Source organism: Macaca nemestrina, chromosome 6 (assembly GCF_043159975.1).
Source record: "Macaca nemestrina isolate mMacNem1 chromosome 6, mMacNem.hap1, whole genome shotgun sequence".
NCBI classification, from domain to species: domain Eukaryota; kingdom Metazoa; phylum Chordata; class Mammalia; order Primates; family Cercopithecidae; genus Macaca; species Macaca nemestrina.
The window spans coordinates 78,280,095-78,304,232 of NC_092130.1; the positions used below are offsets into that span (position 1 = coordinate 78,280,095).

General features: G+C 35.4%; 1 protein-coding gene across 1 annotated transcript in view; it reads left to right on the forward strand.

Annotated features, from left to right (window-relative positions):
- The window catches only part of LOC105471063 (solute carrier organic anion transporter family member 4C1), a 65,198-nt gene extending 43,162 nt beyond the window's left edge, over nucleotides 1-22,036 (forward strand). Inside the window, exons 9-13 of the mRNA XM_071098669.1 lie at nucleotides 6,092-6,242; nucleotides 8,434-8,624; nucleotides 15,110-15,174; nucleotides 16,505-16,642; nucleotides 18,848-22,036. Of these exons, the coding sequence (XP_070954770.1) occupies nucleotides 6,092-6,242; nucleotides 8,434-8,624; nucleotides 15,110-15,174; nucleotides 16,505-16,642; nucleotides 18,848-19,008 (706 nt within the window). The 3' untranslated portion in view covers nucleotides 19,009-22,036. The remainder of the gene's footprint in view (nucleotides 1-6,091; nucleotides 6,243-8,433; nucleotides 8,625-15,109; nucleotides 15,175-16,504; nucleotides 16,643-18,847) is intronic.
- Nucleotides 22,037-24,138: the final 2,102 nt, after the last annotated feature.

Here is a 24,138-nt window from a genome sequence, read left to right on the forward strand (position 1 = left end):
AGAAAACAGTGAATGAATAGTCAATTAGATAATGGGGGATAAACAAATTGCTATGGAATTGAAAAGAAGGTGAGCTTTTCAATTTTATTTGATTAGAATTTGGAAGGGCTTCATAGCATAATAGTGAAATGGGGTTTAAAAATCCTTCAAGGATACAAAGAATTTTGAGAAATAAAGATTTGAGAAGAGAGAAAGGGAGAGGGAATATGCTAAACCAAAGTTATAAATGCTATTAAGTGTGAAGGCTAGTTTCAGAGACCAAGTTGAATGGAACTTAGATTAAATGTCTAGAGATAGTATAAATATGTTTTGGAATGTTGAAAGGTAGGTAGAGGTTAAGTTGCGGAGACCTGACTTTCACCCCTGTAAACTTCACGCAAACTTATCCCACTAAACTTTTTCTGTATGTTCCTTTTAGGAAAAAAAAAAAAGGAAGTTCTGGATAGTTTAACACATAGTTTTATCACCTTGAGTAACAAGGTACATGTGAATCCATTTAATATTGTCTACATTAAATGATAGTTACTACCAGGTGTGCTGTCCTTCATGTAATCAGAAAGGAAGGCATGTGTGATGGGGTAATTCTGAGGTTCGTGTAGGAGTTGGCCATTAAGATATATTAAGATCTGGGACATAGTGTTTAATACACATACACATTTCTTAGTGATGAGAAAAACTGAAAGTAAATATACACATACACACACATAAATGTCACTAAATGTATGTGTTTTTACTCACATTTATGTATGTGTATGTATATAGATAGAAATAGGGACACAATTTAATGTCACCAAGTAGGTGTGACATTTCAGATCATATTTTTCTCATCGCCCCAAATTCTTAGTTTTAGCTTCTGTACCCTGAGTATTAAAATGTGTATATTACAAACTAGTCAGTCAAACTAGTCTCATCTAAGAAACATGTGTAGAAGAAAAGGTACAGGCATATGTTGAGGATATGTGGGTTTGGTTCCAGACCACCAAAATAAAGCATATATTGCAATAAACAACTCAAATGGATATTTTGGTTTTCCAGTGCTTATAAAGGTTATATTTACTCTATACTGTAGTCTATTACATATGCAATAACTTTATGTCTACAAAAGAAATGTCCAATGTACATACCTCAATTAAAAAATTATTTATTGCTGAAATGTACTGACAATCATCTGAGCCTTCAGCAAGTTGTAATTTTTTTTGCTGGTAGAGAGTCTTGCCTCAGTGTTGATGGCTGCTGACTGACCAGGGTGGTGGTTGCCAAAGGTTGGGGTAGTTGTGGCAACTTCTTAAAATAAGACAATAATGAGCAGTCAGAACACACACATCATTTATTGATTAAATTTTACTTCTTAAAGGGGCATGGTTCACGGTGTCCCGAAACAATTATTTTAGTAACATCAGAAATCACTGATCACCATAACAGAAATGATAATGAAAAAATTTGAAATCTTGCAAGGTTACCAAAATATGAAATAGACATAAAATGATTGTGCACTCTGGGAAAAATTGCACTTGATAGACTTACTGAATACTATCACTATCACTACATTGCCACTAACCTTCAATTTGTACAAAACACAAGATTTGCCAAGTGCAATAAAACAAAGTGAAGTAAAGCTAGGTAAGCCTATCTATGGAAAGAACAGACTAAGAAGCTCAGGAAATACCTTTTCAGGGAGTGAGAGACAGAAGAGGTTCTGAGGATGCAGGGTTTCTAGTAGAGGGATGCAAAGAATCTTTGACCTTTACCATGGTAAGCACAGATGAGTAAAAATAGGTTTTGCATCTATGAATTAATGAATTAGGTTCATTGATATATTCTTTGAAAGCTCCTGTTTAATATAACAGCATATCCAAAAAATGTAAGATCAGGGGATATATATATATATAAAATTTCAACTTTTAGATTCAGGGGGTACATGTGCAGATTTGTTACCTGCATATATTATATGATGCTGAGGTTTGGGGTACAATTGATTCTGTTACCCAGGTACCAAGCATAGTACCCAATAGTTAATTTTTTTTTCTTTCCTTTTTTTTTTTTTTTTTTTTTTTTTGTGAGATAGAGTCTCCTTTGGTCAGCCAGGCTAGAGTGTAGTGGCATGATCTCAGCTCGCTGCAACCTCTGCCTCCTGGGTTCAAGCGATTCTCCTGCCTCAGCCTCCCGAGTAGCTGGGATTACAGGTGTGCCATCACACCCACCTAAATTTTGTATTTTTAGTAGAGAAAGGGTTTCACCATGTTGACCAGGCTGATCTTGAACTCCTGACCTCAGGTGATCCACCTGTCTCGGCCTCCCAAAGTGCTGGGATTACAGGTGTGAGCCACTGCGCCTGGCTAATAGTTTTTCCACCCTTGCCCCACTTCTTCTCTTCTCCCTCTTGTAGTCTGCAGTGTCTATTGTTGCCATCTTTATTCCGTAAGTACTCAGTGATTAGCTCCCACTTTTAAGTGAAAGCATGTGGTATTTGGTTTTTTGTGCCTGTGTTAATTTGCTTGAGATAATGGTCAGGATATTTTTCAATAATATTTTAAAGTAATTTATTATTAAATCTTCAATTGGGCACAATACTAAATTCGATTGCATGAATACTGTTTATTTTCCCACTGTTTCCCACTGCTGTTTTGTTGCCTTGACAATCTATAGGAACTTTGAGTCTTATTTTGGTGATCAGGGGTGGTAATGATGATTTGTGTTTTACTTAATACTTAAAAACCTCATAGAATATAGAAATACCATAGTGTATACACACAGTATTTTTTTCTGTATCTGGCCTTTAGCTAGAATTTTACTGATTATATGAAATAGCATCTTAAAGAGGCATATTAATATTTTGCAATGGTTTTAGGGAAATTTTAGCCTGTTATGGAGACGTAATTATAGAATAATACTTTGTATTTAAGAAACTAATGTTTGAATTCTACTTGTGACAAATGTATATATGCACGTTTATTTTATTATATCTTAAAAACTAGTAAACATTTCAAAATAGGATATTTTTATATTTTTAAAATAATATGTATACACTAAGAAAATTTAATAAACTTCACAAGCATCCGCTGTTTTTCTAATAGTTTTCTAGTTACCTCAAGAAGTAAACCTTTGTAAAATATGTAGACAAGTGTGACCAACCCTTGATATTAAGGAATATAAGCTAACTTCTTTGTTTCTACTATAATTTGCATCATGCTGTCTTATACTTTGTATGATCTCAGTAATTATTTATCAATAATATGAGAATTATTTATTGGGAACTTTAAAAGTTGCTGTGTAAAGGCTATTTCTAAAGTTGCAGCAATGGTTTTTCTCTGATTATCTTATTTCTGCTTCTGTGTTTTGAGCTCTGTGAGCAGACACTCGTGATTGTTTTTGTGAACGTGACCAACCCTTGATATCATCATACTTGATAAAGATAAATCTGGCAGCATCCTGTGGAATAGATTTGAGTAAGATGAGACTGCAGGCAGAGTGGAGATTACTATCTTGATCACTCTTTCCTTCAGACTCTCTACTGATTTAGTCATTTTTTTTTCTCTTTAATCTGTTTTCTTCATGACTTTCTTGTTCTCCACCTACTTTGTATGTCATCATTTTCCAACATAGTGTCGATTATCTTCTAATATTTCCAGAAATCACTCATTTACTGTGTTTGACCCCTGATGCAAAAAAGTTAGCTTCATGGGGGCAGGGGTTTCCTTCTTTTCCTCCCTCCCTTCTTCCCTTCCCCTTTCCTTCTTTCCCTTTCCTTTTCTCTTTCCCTTCCCTTCCTCCCTTCTTCCCTTCCTTCTTTCCCCCTCTCTCCCTTCCTTCTCTGTTTTCTCCCTTCCTTCTTCCCTCTCCCTCCCTCTGTCTCCTTTTCTTCTTCACTCCCTCATTCCCTTCCTTCCATCCATTTCTCTCTCTCCCTCTGTCTGTCATTTTTAGTTCTAGCTCTAGCTCCTTCTTCTTTTAAATATAATTCTACCACTTTGAGTAGTCTAGCACATAATTGGTGTTCATTGTGTGTTTATTAAATAAGTGGACTCCCAAGACCTCAGTACTCTCCTCATTCCACACACTATATGACTGATCTTATAAATGCTCGTGGTTTCAGCTACATCTATGTCCAAATGGTTATTAAGAAATTTAGCTCCATTCAAGAATTCTTCACTAAATTTGAGATACTCTTAATCTCAATAGGTACAATACCATACTCATCATCTTTTCTCCAAAACTTGTTCTCCTATACCTAAACATCAACATCAAGTTAGATATTATGAGTCATCTTTGACTCTTGCATTCTTTTTTTATTTAGAGATGGGATCTCACTGTGTTGCCCAGGCTAGAGTGCAGCACAGTCCTAACGCATTGCAGTCTCAAACTCCTGGGCTCAAGTGATCTTTCTGCCTAACCCTCTTGAGTAGCCTCTTCCATTTTTAACAGGAAGAGTCATCTTCAACCAATCCATCACCTAATCTTACTGATTCTACATCCAAAAGTTTTCTTTAGTCTGCTTCCTATCATCGTATGTTCTATCTTAGTTCTCCTTTATATTGTCATCACCTACTGCCTAGGGTATTGTAACTGGTCCCCTTTCTTCAAATTCATACTCTGTACAACTCCTAGAATTATTTCTTTAAAATGAACTTTTGACAGTGTCACTTTCCAGTCTAAAACTACCTTAATGATTACCTTTTGTCAGGCCCATGTGGTTCTCAATTAAACTGGTCCTTTACTCCTCTCCAGCTACATTTCCTATCACTCTGTGCCTCAGCCAACATTCATATTTCTCCACAGAGGATGCTGTTTCTCTACTCTATGCCTTTGTACCATCTTTTTCTGAAATACGTTTCACCTTCCCCATTTGACTGGCTTACTTGTACTCTTTCTTTATATATTTTTTATTTTATTTGGAGTCTCACTCTGTTGCCCAGGCTGGAGTGCAGTGGCATGATCTTGGCTTACTGAAACCTCTGCCTCGTGGGTTCAAGAGATTCCCCTGCCTCAGCCTTCTGAGAACTGGGACTACAAGTGCCTGCCACCATGCCCAGCTAATTTTTGTATTTTTAGTAGAGACAAGGTTTCACCATGTTGGCCAGGCTGGTCTGGAATTCCTGACCTCAAGTGATCCACCCGCTTTGGCATCCCAAAGTGCTGGGATTACAGGTGTGAGCCACTGCACCAACCTCTTACTCATTCTTTAAATTGCATCTCAGGCAGTAGCTCCTCCAGCCCCTTTTCTCCAAACTGTGGCTTGTGATAGATGTCCTTCCTTGGTGCTTCTAAAATGCACTTTGCAGATATCTGTAACCACACTTAGCATATTAGTAAATAATTATCTATGTCCCTTTCTACCTCTAAACTGTGAAATCCTTGAGGACAGAGACTGTCTTATTCTACTTTGTATTCCTGTTACCTAGCATAGGGCCTAGCAGTTGCTCAATATATGTTGTTTGAAAGAATAAATAAACAAATGAGGTATGAGGGATGCATTTTTGATTAGTGTAACCCTTTATATTAGGGAAGATATTTTCTGTAAGAGGCAGCTTGAAATGACACTGATCCTGGAGACTGGGAAAATTATATTTGGTAAGGGAAGAAAAGTAACTTAATCTCCCTGGACCTCAGTTTTCCCACTGATGAGATGATTATGTTCAACAGCATGATTTTGTTCATCCTTCCAAGTTTGAAATATTGTCTGCATCCTGGAGATATTTGGCACTGTATGGAGATATTTTGGTTGCTGTAATGAAGGAGAGTGCTACTGGTATCTGGTGGAGGTCACGGATGCTGCTAAACATTCTACAGTCCACAGAACCAACCCCACAAGAGAATTATCTGGTGCCAGATGAGAAATTCTTGTTTTCTTCACTTATTCTGCCTTATATTTTTAATTACTGACAGATACTATACTATATGACTATTGTTTTTATTGCCTCTCTCTGACAAGAAGTTAAACTTTATGTGCAAAGGAAGACTTCTTATTTGTTTAGTAATTATGTGTTGAGTGAGTGAATAAATGTTCTAATGGTAAGATATAACAGTGCTTCGAAACTGTTAGTTAAAAGTTATGACATAGATCATTTACCCTTCTTTCATTTCTTATTTACAGGACTGGAGAATTGGGAAGCTTGATAGCCCCTTGTAATGCCAATTGTAACTGTTTGCGATCATATTATTATCCTGTCTGTGGAGATGGAGTCCAATATTTTTCTCCCTGCTTTGCAGGCTGTTCAAACACAGTCTCACACAGGAAACCAAAGGTAGCTTATGTCTCCTACTTTTCCCTTAGTGAGGCAATGTGTTTGTGGGTTTCTATCTTGACTTCGCTAATGGGGTTATGCAATGCCTATTCTTGCCTCCCTGCTCCACTGCCTCCATTAAGCAGCCCATGATGTCTCCAACTGAAATGGATTCTTGTTCCTTCATGCCTCTTGCAGTTATTGTTGAAAAATCAATTTGGAAGTTACAAACATTTTAGCAATATCACTTTGTTGCAGTTGTGAAATATCTTTTACCTTTTCAAATTGTTTTATGGTCATCCCTCAGAATACATGAGGAATGGGTTCCAGGACCCCTGCATATACCCAAATATGCCATACTTAAGTCCCGCCGATGGCCTTAAAGAACTTGCTTTAAGTCAGTGCCTCAGTATATATGGGTTTTGCATCCTGCGAATACATATTTTTGATCCATGTTTGACTGAAAAAAAAATCCGCATATAAGTGGACCAGTGCAGTTCAAACCTGTGTTGTTCAAGGGTCAATTTTATTTTTCCTTAAATATACTTTAAGATCTTTGACGGCAAGAGAGTTTTCCTATTTTCACTAGGTACAGTTTATATAATAGAAACTTAGTATTTATTTGATGTACCATGAATACATTTAAAATATTCAAATCAATTTATTTTTAAATACAAATTCATATTTAATTCTGGATCTGAATACTAATCAATGTGCCTGGATGTTATTTCTTTTTTGTATGGTTAAATAGTTTAAAAGAACTCAATGCAATTTTATTGTACTATATCTTAGAAACTAAATATTTCTAAACTTAGCTAAACTTAAGAGCCTTGGAAATAAATAATATTCAGATTATGAGTAGTACACAGTATATTATGCATTAGTAGATAATGTGATAACTTTAAAAGGATCTGAGGGAAATATATACTGTGGTATAAACAAAAACAATGAATAAGATGTGTAAGAGTTATATGACAATTTTGAATATTTGAATTTTTTTCTGTATATATAACCAATAAACGCTATTGGCTAACTTTGATTAGAAGCGGATTATGACAAGGAGTTATTAGGAAGGGTTTTAGTTACGTAACTAAATATATATAGACACAAATACCATCCTGCACAGGGAAACAACACAGAAAATCTAATACCCAGAGCATACTTAAAATAGTTTTGGTTATTTTGATATGGTTAATTTAATATTTATATTTTTCACCAAATGCTAAGATAATTACTGTCTTACACAGCAAGTTGTCTTCTAGAATTTTTTGGGAAGAGAAAATGATTTTGACTTGCAAATTTTCTATTTGTCCTGACTTTTTTATGTCCAATCAGTCTGTGAAATAATCAATTGATTCACAATATTTTTTTCTTATGAAATATTTCAGATAGGCAATATACATTTATAATACTTTTAATAAACACCCATATACATTTGTTCACAGCAATACAGTTTTAATCTTATATTTCACACCAGTGACCCAAACTACAAAATCTGACCTTGACTAACTGCTATATTGCAGGTGAATGAGAGTTGTAAAGTTTCATTAGGATAGAAAATACTGTTCTCAGTTTCTCTCCTTAAAATTTTAAAGGCTGAATTACCTCATTATTTGATATATCTGATTGCTGAATATGTAATAGTCAATTTTGGAGGTGTCATCTGCATATTTGGTTTTCCTGAATCGGTACCAGAGGTCTTAGAATGGCTTTAGCACCAAAAAAAAAAAAAAAAAGTTTCTGGCCTTTCGAACAATGAAAGCACTGCTTCTCTTTGATATCTCTGGCTGTGCTCTGATTTCGTTAAGGCCTTCATGTCTAAAAAAGATTTACAGTAAGGATAAAGGATATGGAATGATGGAGTTGAGATGTAAAATGCCTTTAAGAAATAATTACTGTTGTAAGAAGCCTAGAATGTGCAAGATCACGTAACTTATATTCCCATTAAATTGTTCTGTAAGTCAGTAATTACTATAGCAGGGTACAAGCTGAAGTAATGGCCACAAAAGTCAAATACAAGTAATTCCACATCATACATATGGTTTGTTTCCACTTGTTTAATTTCTTAAGGGTTAAATATTCTCTCAGCATAATTTGTTGTATATGGATTAAGACAGTATGAGAGTGTTTGCCATGTCTAGAGAATACCTAATTTACAATAATTTATTTTCTAAATAATCACTTTCATTGTTTTTGTGTCTAATATTTTTAGGTATATTACAACTGTTCTTGTATTGAAAGGAAAACAGAAATAACATCCACTGCAGAAACTTTGGGTTTTGAAGCTAAAGCTGGAAAATGTGAAACTCATTGTGCGAACCTGCCCATATTCCTTTGCATTTTCTTTATTATAATTATTTTTACCTTTATGGCCAGTACTCCTATAACTGTGTCTATCCTAAGGTATGTAGTATGTTGAGAAAGTTTCATTCCCAAGGCAACATGATGATGGAAAGCAAATGGACTTGGGGTTCATTTGGGGTTCATATTGACCATTGATTCAATAACAATCAACCCTTACAAGATCATTAGTTCTGTGGCATTGGATAAGCGCCTCCATAGAACCCCAGATGTAGAAGATTTAAGTGATATGCACGTGAAAGTGTCTTCACATTGCCTGCCTGGCTTGTGCTTGGTGTTTTCTCTGCTTCTTTCATGAAACTTCAGCTGTGAGCTGGAGAAATGTTCAATTTTGAGTATCACAGAAATAAAATGCATTCCAATATGCCAGAATCAGAATGGCAGGCATTCTACCTTATGCATTAGGCACTGTGTCATTAAATCTTCCTTAAGCAGTGCTAATCAATAAGAAACTGGCTGTTACCTGTGTTGTTCACCTATTTTATGTTTCCAGTTGCTCTTCTTCCTTCTATCCCACTGTACAAACACATTTCATACCTGTACATTTCATACCTGTCCTTCCATAGAGTCATCAGTCTTTGTATATCTTTCCTAATGAATTCTAGCTTTTTTTCTTTTTTTGTTCCTCAATATTTACTCATTACCTTTCTTTTTTTTTTACTGTTTGATTTTTATTTTAAGCTCATGGGCACATGTGCAGTTTTGTTCTCTTTGCTTAGGATAGCTTTGGCTTTTCTGCACTGAAGCCATTGGGTCCTGGACTTTTCTTTACTGGCAGACGTTTCATTACAGCTTCAATCTTGCTGCTTGTTATTGGTCTGTTCAGGCTTTGGATTTTTCTTGATTCTGTCTTGATAGGTTGTATGTATCTTGGAATTTGTCCATTTCTTCTAGATTTTCCAGTTATTGGCATGTTGTTGCTGATAGTGGCCACTCATGATCCTTTGAATTTCCACAGTATCACTTGTAATGTGTCCTTTTTTATTTCTGATTTTATTACTTTGAATCTTCTCCTTTTATTCTTAGTCAGGCTAAGGTTTGTCAATTTTGTTTAATTTTTCATTGATCTTTTGTATTGTTTTCTTCATTTCAATTTCATTTATTTCTCCTCAGATCATTATTTCCTTTCTTCTACTAATTTTAGGTTTGGTTTCCTCTTGTTTTTCTAATTCTTTAAGATGTATCATTAGATTATTTGTTTGAAATTTTTCCTCTTTTTTTGATGTATAGCTATAAACTTCCCTATTAGTACTTCTTTTGCTATATCCCATAGATTTTGGCATGTTGTTTTCATTATCATTTGTTTCAATAAATTGTTCTATTTTCTTCTTAATTTCTTTATTGACCCACTGGTCATTCAGGAGTATATTGTTTAATTTCTATGTGTTTGCATAGTTTACAAAATTCCTCTTGTTATTAATTTCTTGTTTTATTCCATTGTGGTCAGGGAAGATGACTGATATTATTTCGGTTTGTTTGAATGTTTTAAGACTTGTTTTGTAACCTAACATATGGTCAATCTTTGAGAATGATCCATGTGCTGACAAAAAGAGTATGTATTCTGCAGCCATTGGATGCAATGTTTTATAAATCTCTATTAGATCCATTTCATCTATAGTACAGATTAAGTCTGATGTTTCTTTCTTGATATTCTATCTGGAAGATCCGTCCAGTGCAAAACATGGGGTGTTGAAGTCTCCAGCTATTATTGTATCAGGGTCTGTCTCTCTCTTTAGCTCTAGTAATACTTGCTTTGTATATCTGGGTGCTCCAGTGTTGGCTACATATATATTTAAAATTGTTATATCCTCTTGCTGAATTCACCCCTTTATCATTATATAGTGACCTTCTTTGTCTCTTCTTATAGCTTTTGTTTTGAAATCTATTTTTTTCTAGGTATAGTGACTCCTATTCTCTTTCAATTTCCATTGGCATGGAATATGTTTTTCCATTTCTTTATTTTCAGTCTGTGTGTGTCTTTATAGGTGAAGTGTCTTGCTTGTCGGTAACAGGTCAATGGGTCTTGTTTTATCATCCATTCAGCCAGGCTGTGTTTTTTCACTGGAGAGTTTAGTCCTTTTAGATTCAGTGTTATTGATAAAACAAACAAGTAAAAAGAAAACTAATAAAAACTCTACACCTTAACTTTGTCCCCTGGCTTTTTATCCTTTTGTTGTTTCTATGTATATCTTATTGTACTATGTCTTAAAAATTTGTTGGAATTATTATTTTTTATTGGTTCATCATTTAGCCTTTCTACTTAGGATAAGGGTGGTTTACACACCACAGTTACAGTGTTATAATAGTCTGTGTTTTTCTTTGTACTTATCATTACCAGTGAGTTTTGTACCTTCAGGTGATTACTTACTGCTCATTAATGTTCATTTTCTGATGGAAGTACACCCTTTAGCATTGCTTATAGGACAGGCCTGGCATTGATGAAATCCCTTGACTTTTGTCTGGGAAAGTTTTTACTTCTCCTTCATGTTTGAAGGATATTTTAACCAGATATACTATTCTAAGGTAAGAGTTTGGTTCCTTCAGCACTTTAAATATGTCTTGCCACTCTCTTCTGGCCTGTAAGGTTTCCACTGAAAAGTCTGCTGCCAGATGTACTGAGGCTCCACTGCATGTTATTTGTTTCTTTTCTCTTGCTGCTTTTATGATCCTTTGTTTATCCTTGATGTTTGAGAGTTTGATTATTAAGTGCCTTGAGGTAGTCTTCTTTGGTTTAAATCTGCTTAGTGTTCTACAACCTTCTCGTACTTGGATATTGACATCTTTCTCTAGATTTGGAAAGTTCTCTGTTATTATCCTTTCGAATAGACTTTCTTACCCATCTTTTTCTCTACCTCTTCTTTATGACCAATAACTCTTAGATTTTCCCTTTCGAGGCTATTTTCTAGATGCTGTAGGCATGCTTCATTGTTTTTTATTCTTTTTTTTTTTATCTTCTATGACTATATATTTTCAAAAAGCTTGTTTTCAGTCTCACTAATTCTTTATTCTGTTTTATCGGTTCTGCTACTAAAGGACTCTGATGCATTATTCAATATGCCAATTGCATTTTTCAGCTCCAGAATTTCCACTTGATTCTTTTTTTTTTTTTTTGAGATGGGGTCTTGCTCTGTTGCCCAGGCTGGAGAGCAGTGGCCATGATCTTGGTTCACTGCAACCTCTGCCTCCCAAATTCAAGTGATTCTCCTTCCTCAGCCTCCCGAGTAGCTGGGATGACAGGCGTGCACCACCATGCCCAACTAATTTTTGTATTTTTAGTAGAGACAGGGTTTCACCGTGTTGGCCAGGCTGGGTCTCAAACTCCTGACCTCAAGTGATACATCTGCCTCAGCCTCTCAGAGTGCTGGGATTGCAGTGTGAACCACCATGCCCGGCCAATATCATTTCGTCTTTTTGTAAAATATATCTGACAGAATTCTGAATTCCTCCTCTGTGTTTTTTGAATTTATTTGAGTTTCCTCAGCACAGCTATTTTAAATTCTCTGTGTGAAAGGTCATATATTTCTGTTTTTCAGATTGGTCTTTGATGGCATGAGCTCATTTGGTGAGTTCATGTTTTCCTAGATGGTGTTGATTCTAGTAGATGTTCTTCAGCATCTGGGTATTTAAGAGTTAAGTATTTACTGTAGTCTTCATTGTCTGGGTTTATTTGTAGCCGTCCTTCTTGGGATGGCTTTCCATATATTTGAAAGGACTTGGGTGTTGTGATTTTACTTGGATCTGCTTTAAGGGGCACCCTAAGGTCAGTAATGCTGTGGTTTTTGCAGAGTCTCTCTCTCTGTGTTCTGAGCCACCTAAAGCTGAAAGTGGAGTGATGCAAACACCTCTGTGGCCACCACCACTATGATTGCACTGGGTCAAACCTGAAACCAGCACAGTGTTGGCTCTTTCCCAAGACCTTCTGTAACCACTCCCTGGTTACTGGCTCTGCTTGCTTAAGGGCCTGGGGCTCTACAATCAGCAAGTGGGAGAGCCAGCCACGCCTGTGTCCTTCCCTTCAGGGTGGGGAGGTCCTACAGGCACTGGTGGGTCTAGAAGTGCCACCCAGAAGTCAGGGACTAGAGTCAAAAACCTTAGAAGTGTACCTGGTCTATTGTATTACGGCTAAGCTAGCATGAAAACCACACAATGTAGTCCTTTCCACTCTTCTTTCCCCTTTGCAAAGACAGACAAGCATCACCCTATAGGCACCTCCAACCCAGGCCACGAGGAGCACTGCCAGACTACCACCAGTGTTCCCTTATGGCCCACTGCCTCTTTAAGTCAGCTTGTTGTGAATGCTGCCTGGCCTGGGACTCACCCTTCAGGGCAGAGGGCTCCCCACTGGCCCAGGACAGGTCCAGAAGTCAAGTTCTGGAGTCAAAGAGTCAAGTTCTGGAATTGGGAACTCCAATAACCTGTTTGGTGCTCTACCCGCCTGTGGCAGTGATGGTACCTAAAGTGTAAGACAAAGTCCCCTTTACTTTTCCCTCTGCTTTTCTGAAGCAGAGCGAGTTTTTCACCATAGCCACCAAGCTGGTAATGTGCTGAGTCTTATCGGAAGCCAGCAAGTCTCAAGAGTTCTCACCCAAGGCCCTCAATGTAGTACCTGGGTACTGGTGCTGGCTGTTCAGGCCCAAGGGCTCTTCACTTAAAAGGAGATGAATGTGGTCAGAACTGGTGTCTTTCCTTCAAGGCAGTGAGCTCCATTCTGGCCCAAAGTGTGTCTAGAAATGTTGTCTGGGACCTAAGGCCTCAAATGGGAGGGACTCACGACTCTGACTGGTGCTCTGTCTTCTTGTAGCTGAGTTGGCATCCTAGATGCAAGACAAAAATCCTCCCCACTCTTCCCTCTCTTCTCCTCAAAGTGGCAGGAAAGGGTTTCTTTTGGAACCTGCAGCTGTGCAGCCTGGGATTAGTGGAGGATTAACACCAGGACTCCATTGTCTGTCCCAGCTGGCGTCTCAGTATGTCACGTGTGCCTCCAGTCCACTGTCTATGAGCCTAATTCAGCACTAAGACTTGCCCAAGAGTTGCAGTCCCTATGGTCTAGACTGCCTTTCAAGTTAACTTGGAGACACAGTGCTGTAGCCCTTGGTGGTGAGTTGTTTTGTAAGCACTCAAGTTTGGACTGCTGCCTAGGAGATTACCCTCTGTCTAGGGCTGGTTTAAATGCTCCCTCTGTGGGCAGGTGTCAGGTGAGTTGGTCCTTTCCTTTCTGCTCTAACAGGACAGCACTGATTTTATTGCCTCACAGTTGCTATATTCTCCCTCCCCACCCCTGAGAGTCTCTCTCTACTAAACTGCCACTGCCTGAGTTGGGGAGGGGTGGTGTCTGAGATTCAGGACTGTTTTGTTCAATCTCTTCAGTGCCTCTTTCAGAAATATAAAGGTCAAACCACATTTTATAAGTGCTCACCTGACTTTTGATTCTTGTTAAAGTGTTTTTCTTTTTTCTTTCTATGTAGATAATTATTAACTTGGAGCTTTTCAGTCCTCATCTTGTGCTACCCTCTGGCTGTTTTAGCTATTCTGAATTTTTTTTTGTTGTTGCATATGAATTTTAGCATTGCTTTTTCAATTTCTGTGAAAGATGCTATTGGAATTTATTGGAAATTACACTGCATTCTGTAGACCACTTGATGCAGGATAAATATTTTAAAATATTTATTCCTCCAATTCATAAACAAGGGATATCTTTCCATTTATTTGTGGCTTCTTCAATTTCTTTCATCATTGTTTTATAGCTTTCAGTGTACAAGTATTTTACCTCTTTGGTTAACTTTATTCCTAAGTATTTTATTTTTCAATGCTATTGTAAATTTTGTTGTTTACTTGATTTCTTTTGTTCATTGTTGGTGTATAGAAGTGCAACTGATTTTTGTATTATGATTTTGTATACTGAAACTTTACTAAATACATCTGCTAGTTGTAGTGCTTTTTTGGCAGGATCTTTAGTGTTTTCTACATACATGACCATGTCATCTTCACAGAGATATCTTACTTTTACTTTCCAATTTGGATACCTTTTATTTTTCTTGCCTACTTGCTCTGGATAGGACTTGTAGTACAATGCTGAATAGAATTCGTGAGAGTGGGCATCCTTGTCCTGTTCATCTTAGAGGAAAAGCTTTCAGGTATTCACCATTGAGTATGATGTTAGCTGTGGATTTGTTATATCTGGGCTCTGTTATATTGAGGCACACTCCTATACATAATGTATTGATGACTTTCATGGAAAATATGTCTTGTGAATGAATACCCTTTCTCCTTTACATTTATTAAAATTAATAAAGACTAGTGACTCTTTGGTGTTATTTGCAATATTTTAGGTCAGATAACATTTTTCTTCTTTTATAATTCTGGGAAGATTAAACCATTTATAAGCTCTTACAAATACATTGTTTATATTGTGTTTACAACATTTACTTTTAATATAGGAATGCTAACCTCTTATAAATGTGAACTTGCTCAAAGAGTGAATATACTATTCCACGTTTTTTGGTCTCATATGTATTTAATATTTCCAGGTGTGTTAATCACAGACAACGGTCCCTAGCCTTGGGAATACAATTTATGTTCCTTCGATTATTAGGTATGCCATTTCTCTTTATTCATTGCTAAGTGTCGGCTATTGTGGTTCAATAGTGTTATTGATTTTTTAATTTATGGCCTGTGACAAAAAAAATTATAGTGGAAGACTAGGCTACATCATACTTGTTGAAGGAAGCCATTTTCCAATGTTTCAGATATAGGATTATTTACATATTGCATACTTTTAACCTACCTGCCTGGTTACCTGTTCTAACTCTATTGCAAATAAAACCTTAAAAGGTGTATCATGTCTGTTTCAAATATAAAATATGATCATCAACATGTAATTCGTTTTCTCTCTGCTTTTGTCTCTATTTGTGACACTATTGTGTTACATTAGCAATTAAAAATAATGTTAAAATGTTTCAATAGCAACTGTGGTATGGATATTGTGACTAGTTAAGAATTATTGGAAGAAAGAATTTATACCAGAGAATTTTATAAAGTTCCAGATACAGGACAAATTACAAGAAAGGCAGACATAGTAAACATAATATTAAGATTATTTATTAAAACAAAAACAAAAAGTGAGCACGTTAGAGATCACCTAGTGCAACTTGCCGATTTTTTCAGATGAGTAAATTAAGGTCCTGAAAAGTGCAGGGTTTTGCCCATAGTTACACAACTAGTAATATAAATGAAACTAGGAAAACGATTCCTAACTGTGAGTCTAGTATTCTGACTGTATCATGCTATAGGTCATGAAATAACTGACTGGATGTAACTGAAATCTTTGCCTAAAAATTACTACCTCAAATAATTGGAAATTCCTTAGCTATATGGAAGTTGAGTACCTCATGGCTTCTTGGAGATGGTGGCGGGTATATAAGATAGTGATATTCCTAGATATGGTATTATAAGACTATATATCTGTGTATACATACACTAATACATACAGAGGTCCATGTTAATTATGCACACCCACATAGATATAACATATACTGTAGTTCAACAGATTTATTTGTGCATCATGAATAATTTATTTTGATTTTTAAAAAGTATAATAGCTAATTTCAAAGGCACATTTATTCATTATATTAGAAAAGTGGTGAAATGAAATATTAACTGTTAGCCCAATATAGATTGGATATTTCTATTAAAATAAATACTTTTTTGAATTGATTAGAAATACATAGTAATTACATATAATTATTTTAGAATATTATATCTGTGCTTTATATTCCTTTGACTCATACATGAATTAATTTGCATGTGGACAGATGAATATCTATTTTTATTTCTATAAAATATATGTATGATCATGTATAAAAAGATCTGTAATTCTAAACTGTAATCTTTACCCTTGTGTATTTCACCCATAATTCTTTTAGGAACAATACCTGGACCAATTATATTTGGTTTCACAATAGACAGCACATGTATTCTTTGGGATATAAATGATTGTGGAATTAAAGGAGCTTGCTGGATTTACGATAACATCAAGATGGCCCATATGCTAGTAGCCATAAGTAAGTGGTGACTTCTTGATAATTTTAGAGTAAACTAAGAACTTAAAATAAAAAATCTCATTGTTGGTTACTTAGGTCACAGTTATTTTCAATTGTTCCATCCACATTGTTGAACCATCCAGTAGTTTTCCTGAAGCAGAGAACTCTTATCACAGCATGTTATGAGAGGCTTTGAATGGATGGAGTCTGCAACGCTCAGTATTAAATACAAGAAAATAAAATTCTTGCTGTCATTATATCATACAGTATATACTTTTAATAACTTATCTCAAACATTTTTGAAAAGTATACTTGAAAGGTAAAAGAGAATTCTGAGAAACTCCCTGGAATGATTGTCATCTAGGTATCTAGGTGTTGCAAACACGGACAGCTCAGGCAGGGAAGTACCTTTTGTCTCTAAGGCACATTGTGAGGAAGGTTTTTATAGCTTAGAAGGTTAGCTGTGATGTTTAATTCTTTTTTGCCTTTTGCAGTTTGTAATGTCTTGGTTAAACAATGAATGAAATTTAAGGCAAGATTAAGGAAGTAGAACAATGTATCTAGTTTATACTAGTAAAATAAAAGTTGAAATTTAAAATTTGAAAAATAACCTAAGAAACTAAAATATCTTAGAGAAATCCTGAACGTATGTATACATATGTATCTAATATAATGTGTGATTTTCATTGTGATTATTTTGACACAAGTATCAAGATAGGCTTATGATTACTCTTTACATGCATGTAAATCCAGAGTATACTTTCTGAGTTGATAGAGATAGAGTAATAGAATATTTCCTGAAGAAATATGTATAAATTCATATAGCACTTGGGGAGTAAGTATTGACAAGTATAAGCAAAATGAATCATCCCATTACTTTACTTGTTTTTAAAAACCATTTTTTATTCAATTTTTTAAACTATATATTTTTACCACAATCATGACTATATACGATGTTTTTATGTTTAAAATTTATTTAATTCATTTTGTTTATACTTTTTGGTCAAAGATATAGATAGATAACAAATTGTTCATTTTCCTACTCAGTGATGAATGTGGGAATTCCCCCACAAAATACATAAAAATCTTAAAATTTTCAGAATGAAACAAATAAAAAAATATTGTAAGTTGTACCTATGTAACTAATCATTCTATAAATCTAGTAATGTCTAGATGAATGAGCATTCCTGTTTTTAAACAAAATATTAATAATCAACACAAAGAAACCAGCTACTGCAAGAACTATGCTGTGAGACCACATTGAATTTATCAGGCTGGCAATTATTAAATGCTTATACTGTGGTTGGAACTAGTTTAAGTTCATATAACTTCATATTAAAATCAGATTTACTTGAAAATAAATCAAAGTTTGTGAAGTGAATCTTAATGTTTCATATTTTTAGCTGATAAGAAGAGTAGATTGGTTAAGTATTGAGTGTGATATTCTCCCACAGAGGCTTTCTCTTAAGAACTCCAAAACCTTTTTAATTTTTAGAATTATTTTCTATCCTGGACCAGAATGTTCTGTAATTTATTCAGGTTCAAGAATGTTACATACTACTTTCCCTCATTATTGACTTTTGGTTGCTTGCAATTTTTTATAGATATGATATTGTGTTAACAAATTTATTTATTTATTTTTGAGACAAGATTTCTGTCTGTCACCCAGGCTGGAGAGCAGTGGTGTGATCTCAGCTCACTGCAACCTCCACCTCTAGGGGTCAAGTTATCCTCTCACATCAGCCTCCCAAGTAGCTGGGACTACAGGCTCATACCATCATACCTGGATATATTTTGTACTTTTTTTGGTAGAGACAGGGTTTCCTATGGTGCCCAGCCTGTTCTCAAATTCTTGGACTCAAGACATCCACCTCTCTCAGCTTCCCAAATTACTGGGATTATGGGCTTGTGTTAACAAATCTAGATTGTGGCCCAATTCCTATTTAGTTCTATACAACACTTATTTTACCAGAATGCACAAGCATAACCAAGAATAAGTTAATTATTGTACTCTATTACTGCTTAGAAAGAAAATAAATACTACTGCCTTGAATTGTATACAAATATTTTTTCTTTCCCCTTAAAGTTTCAAAAATTTTAAACATAGAACTCTAATGGTTATGTAATTATTCTCTTTGAAAATGTTCTATTCATGAAGATTTTTCTCAGTGATAATTTTTATCATAATTAAAAACAAAAACCATGACTAATTTTTTTTTTACTTAGGTGTTACTTGTAAAGTTATCACCATGTTCTTCAATGGATTTGCAATCCTTTTGTATAGACCACCTCCACCAGCCACAGATGTGTCATTTCATAATGAGAATTCAGTTGTGACTAATGTTTTAGCAGAACAGGATCTCAACAAAGTAGTAAAAGAAGGGTGAAATGAGAAAAGAGAAGACTGTTTTACACCTGGAAAATTTACCTCGATTTTTAAGAACAGACGTTGCCGTGACATTATCTATCCAATATGGACAATCATATTTACAAAATTGATGTTTTCATAATCAAATGTATTTTTTTTACATATGTAGTTTTTGTTTTATGCAAGAAACAGACCTGTGCCTTCAAAGCCCTCCAAAAGCCTCAAAACACAGCACACACACACACACACACACACACACACACACACACGAACACACACACACACACTTATTTCCCATTCCCATTGTCTAGATATGAAATCCTCAAGCAATAACAAGAAAAAAGGCCCACAATTAGAAAAGTTTACATTTAAAAAACAATGATGTTTCTATCCCCATTACAACTTGTTTAATTTTAAGTTTCATTGCCAATATTTTGAGCTTAGAACATTTATGGTATAAAAATTTAAACTAATCAAAGTTGTGTGATGATTTCCAGGAATTATTATTGAAAGCCTATGAACTTAAAACCAGGTTTGTCACATAATTTGTTTTTAAATTTATGTATACTAGTCTGGCCTTTCTCAAATTATTGAACTATTAGAATATGTTAGTTATCATCCTTGTGTCTTGGTATATAGTGAATACAGAAACATCAGCATTGTATACACATAGTTTCACTTTAACTCAAGAATTCCAAGAGGTAATTTGTTGATATTACAATGTTTAACACATCTATGATTCTGTGATAGTATTATTCAATTACATATATTTCAGAGGAAAGTACCAGTCAGTAAAGAAAAATGCCAAATAAACATGAAACTATTGATCAATACTTATAATTTTTCTTACTTGAAAAGCCAATCACTTAACACATTACTTATAGTGCCTAAAACAGTGCCTTGCATAGTGTAGTCATCTATTATTGTTGTTTAATTAAAACATTAAACCCTACCCTTTAACTCAGCAGTCCCCAACCTTTTTTGCATCAGGGACCAATTTTGTGGAAGACAATTTTCCCATGGGGGAAGAGGGTATGGTTTTGAGATGAAAGTGCTCCACCTCAGACCATCAGGCATTAGTTAGATTCTCGTAAGGAGAGTGCAACCTAGATCCCTTGCATGTGCAGTTCCCAGTGGGGTTTGCACTCCTATGAGAATCTAATGCTACTACTGATCTGACAGGAGGCTGAGCTCAGGCAGTAATGCTCACTCACCTGCCTCTCAGCTCACCTACTGTGTGGCCTGATTCCTAACAGGCCACACACAGCTCAGAGTTGGGGACCCCTGCTTTAACTGATGCATTGATTTAATAAAGTATTTTACAAGCCTGATAATATTATAACCCTATTTATACAGGTGCTATTTATGCCAACTTTGCTGAGAATATGGAGGGTATAGATGAGTGAACATCAACAAACATAACTTCTACCATGGTTAAGAATTTTACTTAAGAAAAGTATTGAAGTTTAAATCCAGATATTATTACATTTGAAATTTTTATAAGGGTTATTAATTTAATAAAATTCATTATCAGGTTTCCCCTACAAGCTTTCTCCTAGGTTAGTTTTCCACAAGCATTGTTTTATATACACTGTAATAAGGATAACACAAGCCTAGTGTTAGATCTTGTAGGAAACCAATATTAGAAACATTAGAAATTTGCAGAATTTAAGAAATTTGCAGAATTTAAGAAATTATGTTTTGTGGTAATCCGTGGCCAAGGATGATAGAATGTAGTGCAATTGTAAAGTGAAATTCAAGGAGAAGGAATGAGAAGTTAGTCAAGCAAGCACACTTGAATATTAGAGAAGGAGAGGAGCTGTGGATCAGGAATCAGAGAGACCTGCTAAAACCAGACAGATACAAACACCAAAGACGGAAGCCAAATAGGTAGCCAAAAATCCAGATATTTGAGAAGCAGGAAATTTATAGCAGCCAAAGAAACAGGGCAAGATGGGCAGGTGAACACACGTGATACCTCAGTTGACAATCTCCCGCCCACCAAGCTAGACACAGTGTAAATGCTGCTTCCTGTTGGAGCCCAGAAAAAAGGAAAGTTTAGGCTTTCTGTGTCCCATGTGTGGAAGCAGGAAATTGGATTGAAGACTTTCATAGTTGTAAAATAAAGGCAAATCCTGAGGAACTCACTGATAGAGATGTGAAATGACAGTAAGGAAGAAAACAGAATAACTATACAAATATGTTAGTCTAGGGCCACTTAATTTAGAGGAAGAAAAAAAATCACCTCATCCATAGAAATAGTTTGATAAACAGGTGACTAAATAATTGGCATTTATAAAGATTCTTAGTTATCAAGGGCTGCATCGTATTTTATATATTCAGTTTTATAAGGTGATACTTTTTAAATAAGCTTTTTATGAAAATGGTTAAACTGAACATAATTTTGGTTCTTAAAAGGAGTCCAGAGCTTTTATATATAATGTACATATTTTAAAAGAATACCTCCTTTACAACAGGGTTTTATAGACACTACCATAATTTATGATCATTGTTTTTTACTTTTGGGTTCACCTAGATCATATGAGTTGTTATGATACTTCTAGAACAAAATTATTCAAAATGTGTTTTTTGTAATTTATGATTTTTAAGTAAGATTGACTTATAAATTGACATTGTAATTTTGTACATAATTGGATGTATGTGTTAAAATTTAACATTTAGATTTATTTAATTGTAGAAAATATATGTGGAAAGAACTGTATGCATTTGACTTTACTATGTAAATTGGAGGGAAACAAAGTTTTAGATCCATTTTCTTTCAAAATTGTCTTTATTGTAAAGTATGCAAAATATATATTCATACCATTTATTAAATCAGAGTGTTTATTACAAAATTGTCATGTTTGAGCTTATTAAATGACACAGGTTTGAAAATTGGCTTATCTCTGTGAATATAAGCATATTTTATGGATGGGAAAGGGAAATTAGTATTACTTTTGAACTTGGTGAATGTATTAATAATTTGATCCAGAGATTTCTTGTATCTCAACAGATGTTTTTAATTCAATACAAACCACATTTATTATGAAATATATATTAGGAAAATTCTCTTACACAAGTTTCTATATATGACAGATTAATATATATGATTTATATGAGTAGGATACATTTTACAGATGGTTTATTTTTAAAATATCTGATAAAAAAGTGTGGGATGTATTTATCTCAATTTATTATAATAGTAAAATATTTTAAGGAAATACTATTAGATATTAATTTGAAATATAATGTTCTTTTCTCCCTAGGCTCCTTCAGCTTTTTTTTCAGTAAAGTCCAATAAACACTAACTTTTACAGCACATATGAGTAATCAAAAATAGGTGAAAGACAATCCACTTTGAAAAACTCAGTAGGTAAATTGTACTATAACATTTTAGTGCTTCAGCTAAAATTAATTTAGCTTTTAAAAATTACCAAGAATTTATCATTTTTTTCTTTTCAAATTTAGTGTGTCTGACTTTCCATTTAAAAATTTATTTTGTGACTTTGTAAAATAGTACACATAAAATTCCTCTATAAGCTTTCCCTAGTGTTAACATTTTAAAAATCCATAGAACAATTACCTAAAACTAGAAACAATTACAAATAAACTAGCATTGACATGATGCTATTAACTAATCTACAGATTTTATTATAATTTTGCCAATCATAACACTAGTGGTGACAAGGACAGGAGACTGAGAAATTCTAGGCAGAAGAGAGAGGGTCCTGGTAAAGGCCCCACCCTCAAGTCTGGAACCACAGCCCAAAGTGAGAACATGCATTCCTGTTTTCCTACTCAAATGTTACCTTTTCCAGAACTACCCATGGCCCACTCCACCCCGCATCCTGTGCCATCCCAGGCTCTGCCAGTAGAGTAGGAGAGGAGAAGATGAAAAGCAGCTGGACATTGGAAACTATGGTTTGGGGTTGGAGAGAAGAAGTCCAGGCTGCTGGACTTCGGGAAAAGATCACCTTCCTGCTCCATCCGTTTTCTAGCTCCCCTTCCGGCTGAGAGCCACTTTCATAGGCAATGAAGTCCTTCACATTCACCACCCTTCAATTTTTTCATGCAACCTGATTTTTCCTGGATGTTGAACAACAGCTCAGGTGCCACAGGTGTGAATGCTAAAGGCTATCACTCTGACCCTCTGCCCTCACTGGTGGAGAGCAACTGCCTCAAGCCAAAAGACAGAGGACCTACTGAGCTGTTTCACACTTAAGCCGTCAGCAGATAGCAAAGCTAAAAGAACACTGTAAAGCATGCAACTGGGGCTTCGGGGGTCGCGGGTACTCCCCATTAGATGCTTCCATGGGGCCTGCATGGAGTTTCCCTTTGGTGCCCAGAAGCACTCACCCTAGCTCCTGCATCCACTCACTTATGTGCTCTCTTCCACAAGGGGTTGAGCACAACAGGTTCTACTGAGTGGAGTTTACACCTGCTGGCACCAAAGCAACCAGCTAGCTCCAGTGCCCACACTCTAGTTCCTGCCTGCAAAGGGATCAGGGAAATTTCCTGCTTCAGTGGTCTTTATCTGATCTGAACCCAGTCAAGGATCCCACGTTAAATTTATTTATTACTGCTTCTTAATCTCTTCCAATATGGAATGGTTCCCCAGTCTTTTTTCTTCATGATATATTTCCTCTCTATTTCTATGTGTCCAATAACTCTAAACTTCAGTGGCTTAAAACAGGAAACATTTCTTATCCTACCATTTCTGTGTGTCAGGATTTCAGGAACAGCTGTGCTGAGTGGCTCTGGTTTGAAGTTTCTCAAGAGGTCTCAATAAAGATATTGGCTGGGGCCGTAATCATCTGAAGGGTTCTCTGGGATTGAATAATCTGCTTGTAAGAAAGTGTGCTCACATGTTTGTTTGAAAAAGAACTTCATTCCTCAACATGTGAGCCTCTTCACAGGACTGGTGACATGGCAGCTGACTGCCCCCAGGGTGAGTGAGAGCAACCAAAACTGAAATCACAGTGTCTTATATGATTTAATTTTAGAAGTGACATATCTTTTCTACCACAGTCTACTGGTCATACAGGTGACCTTAGTAATCTTAATTCCAGCTGCAAAGTCCTTAAAAGGATTTAAAAGAACTTTGCAGTAAACTACAACGCCTTGATTCATATACTTGGTTGAATACTCC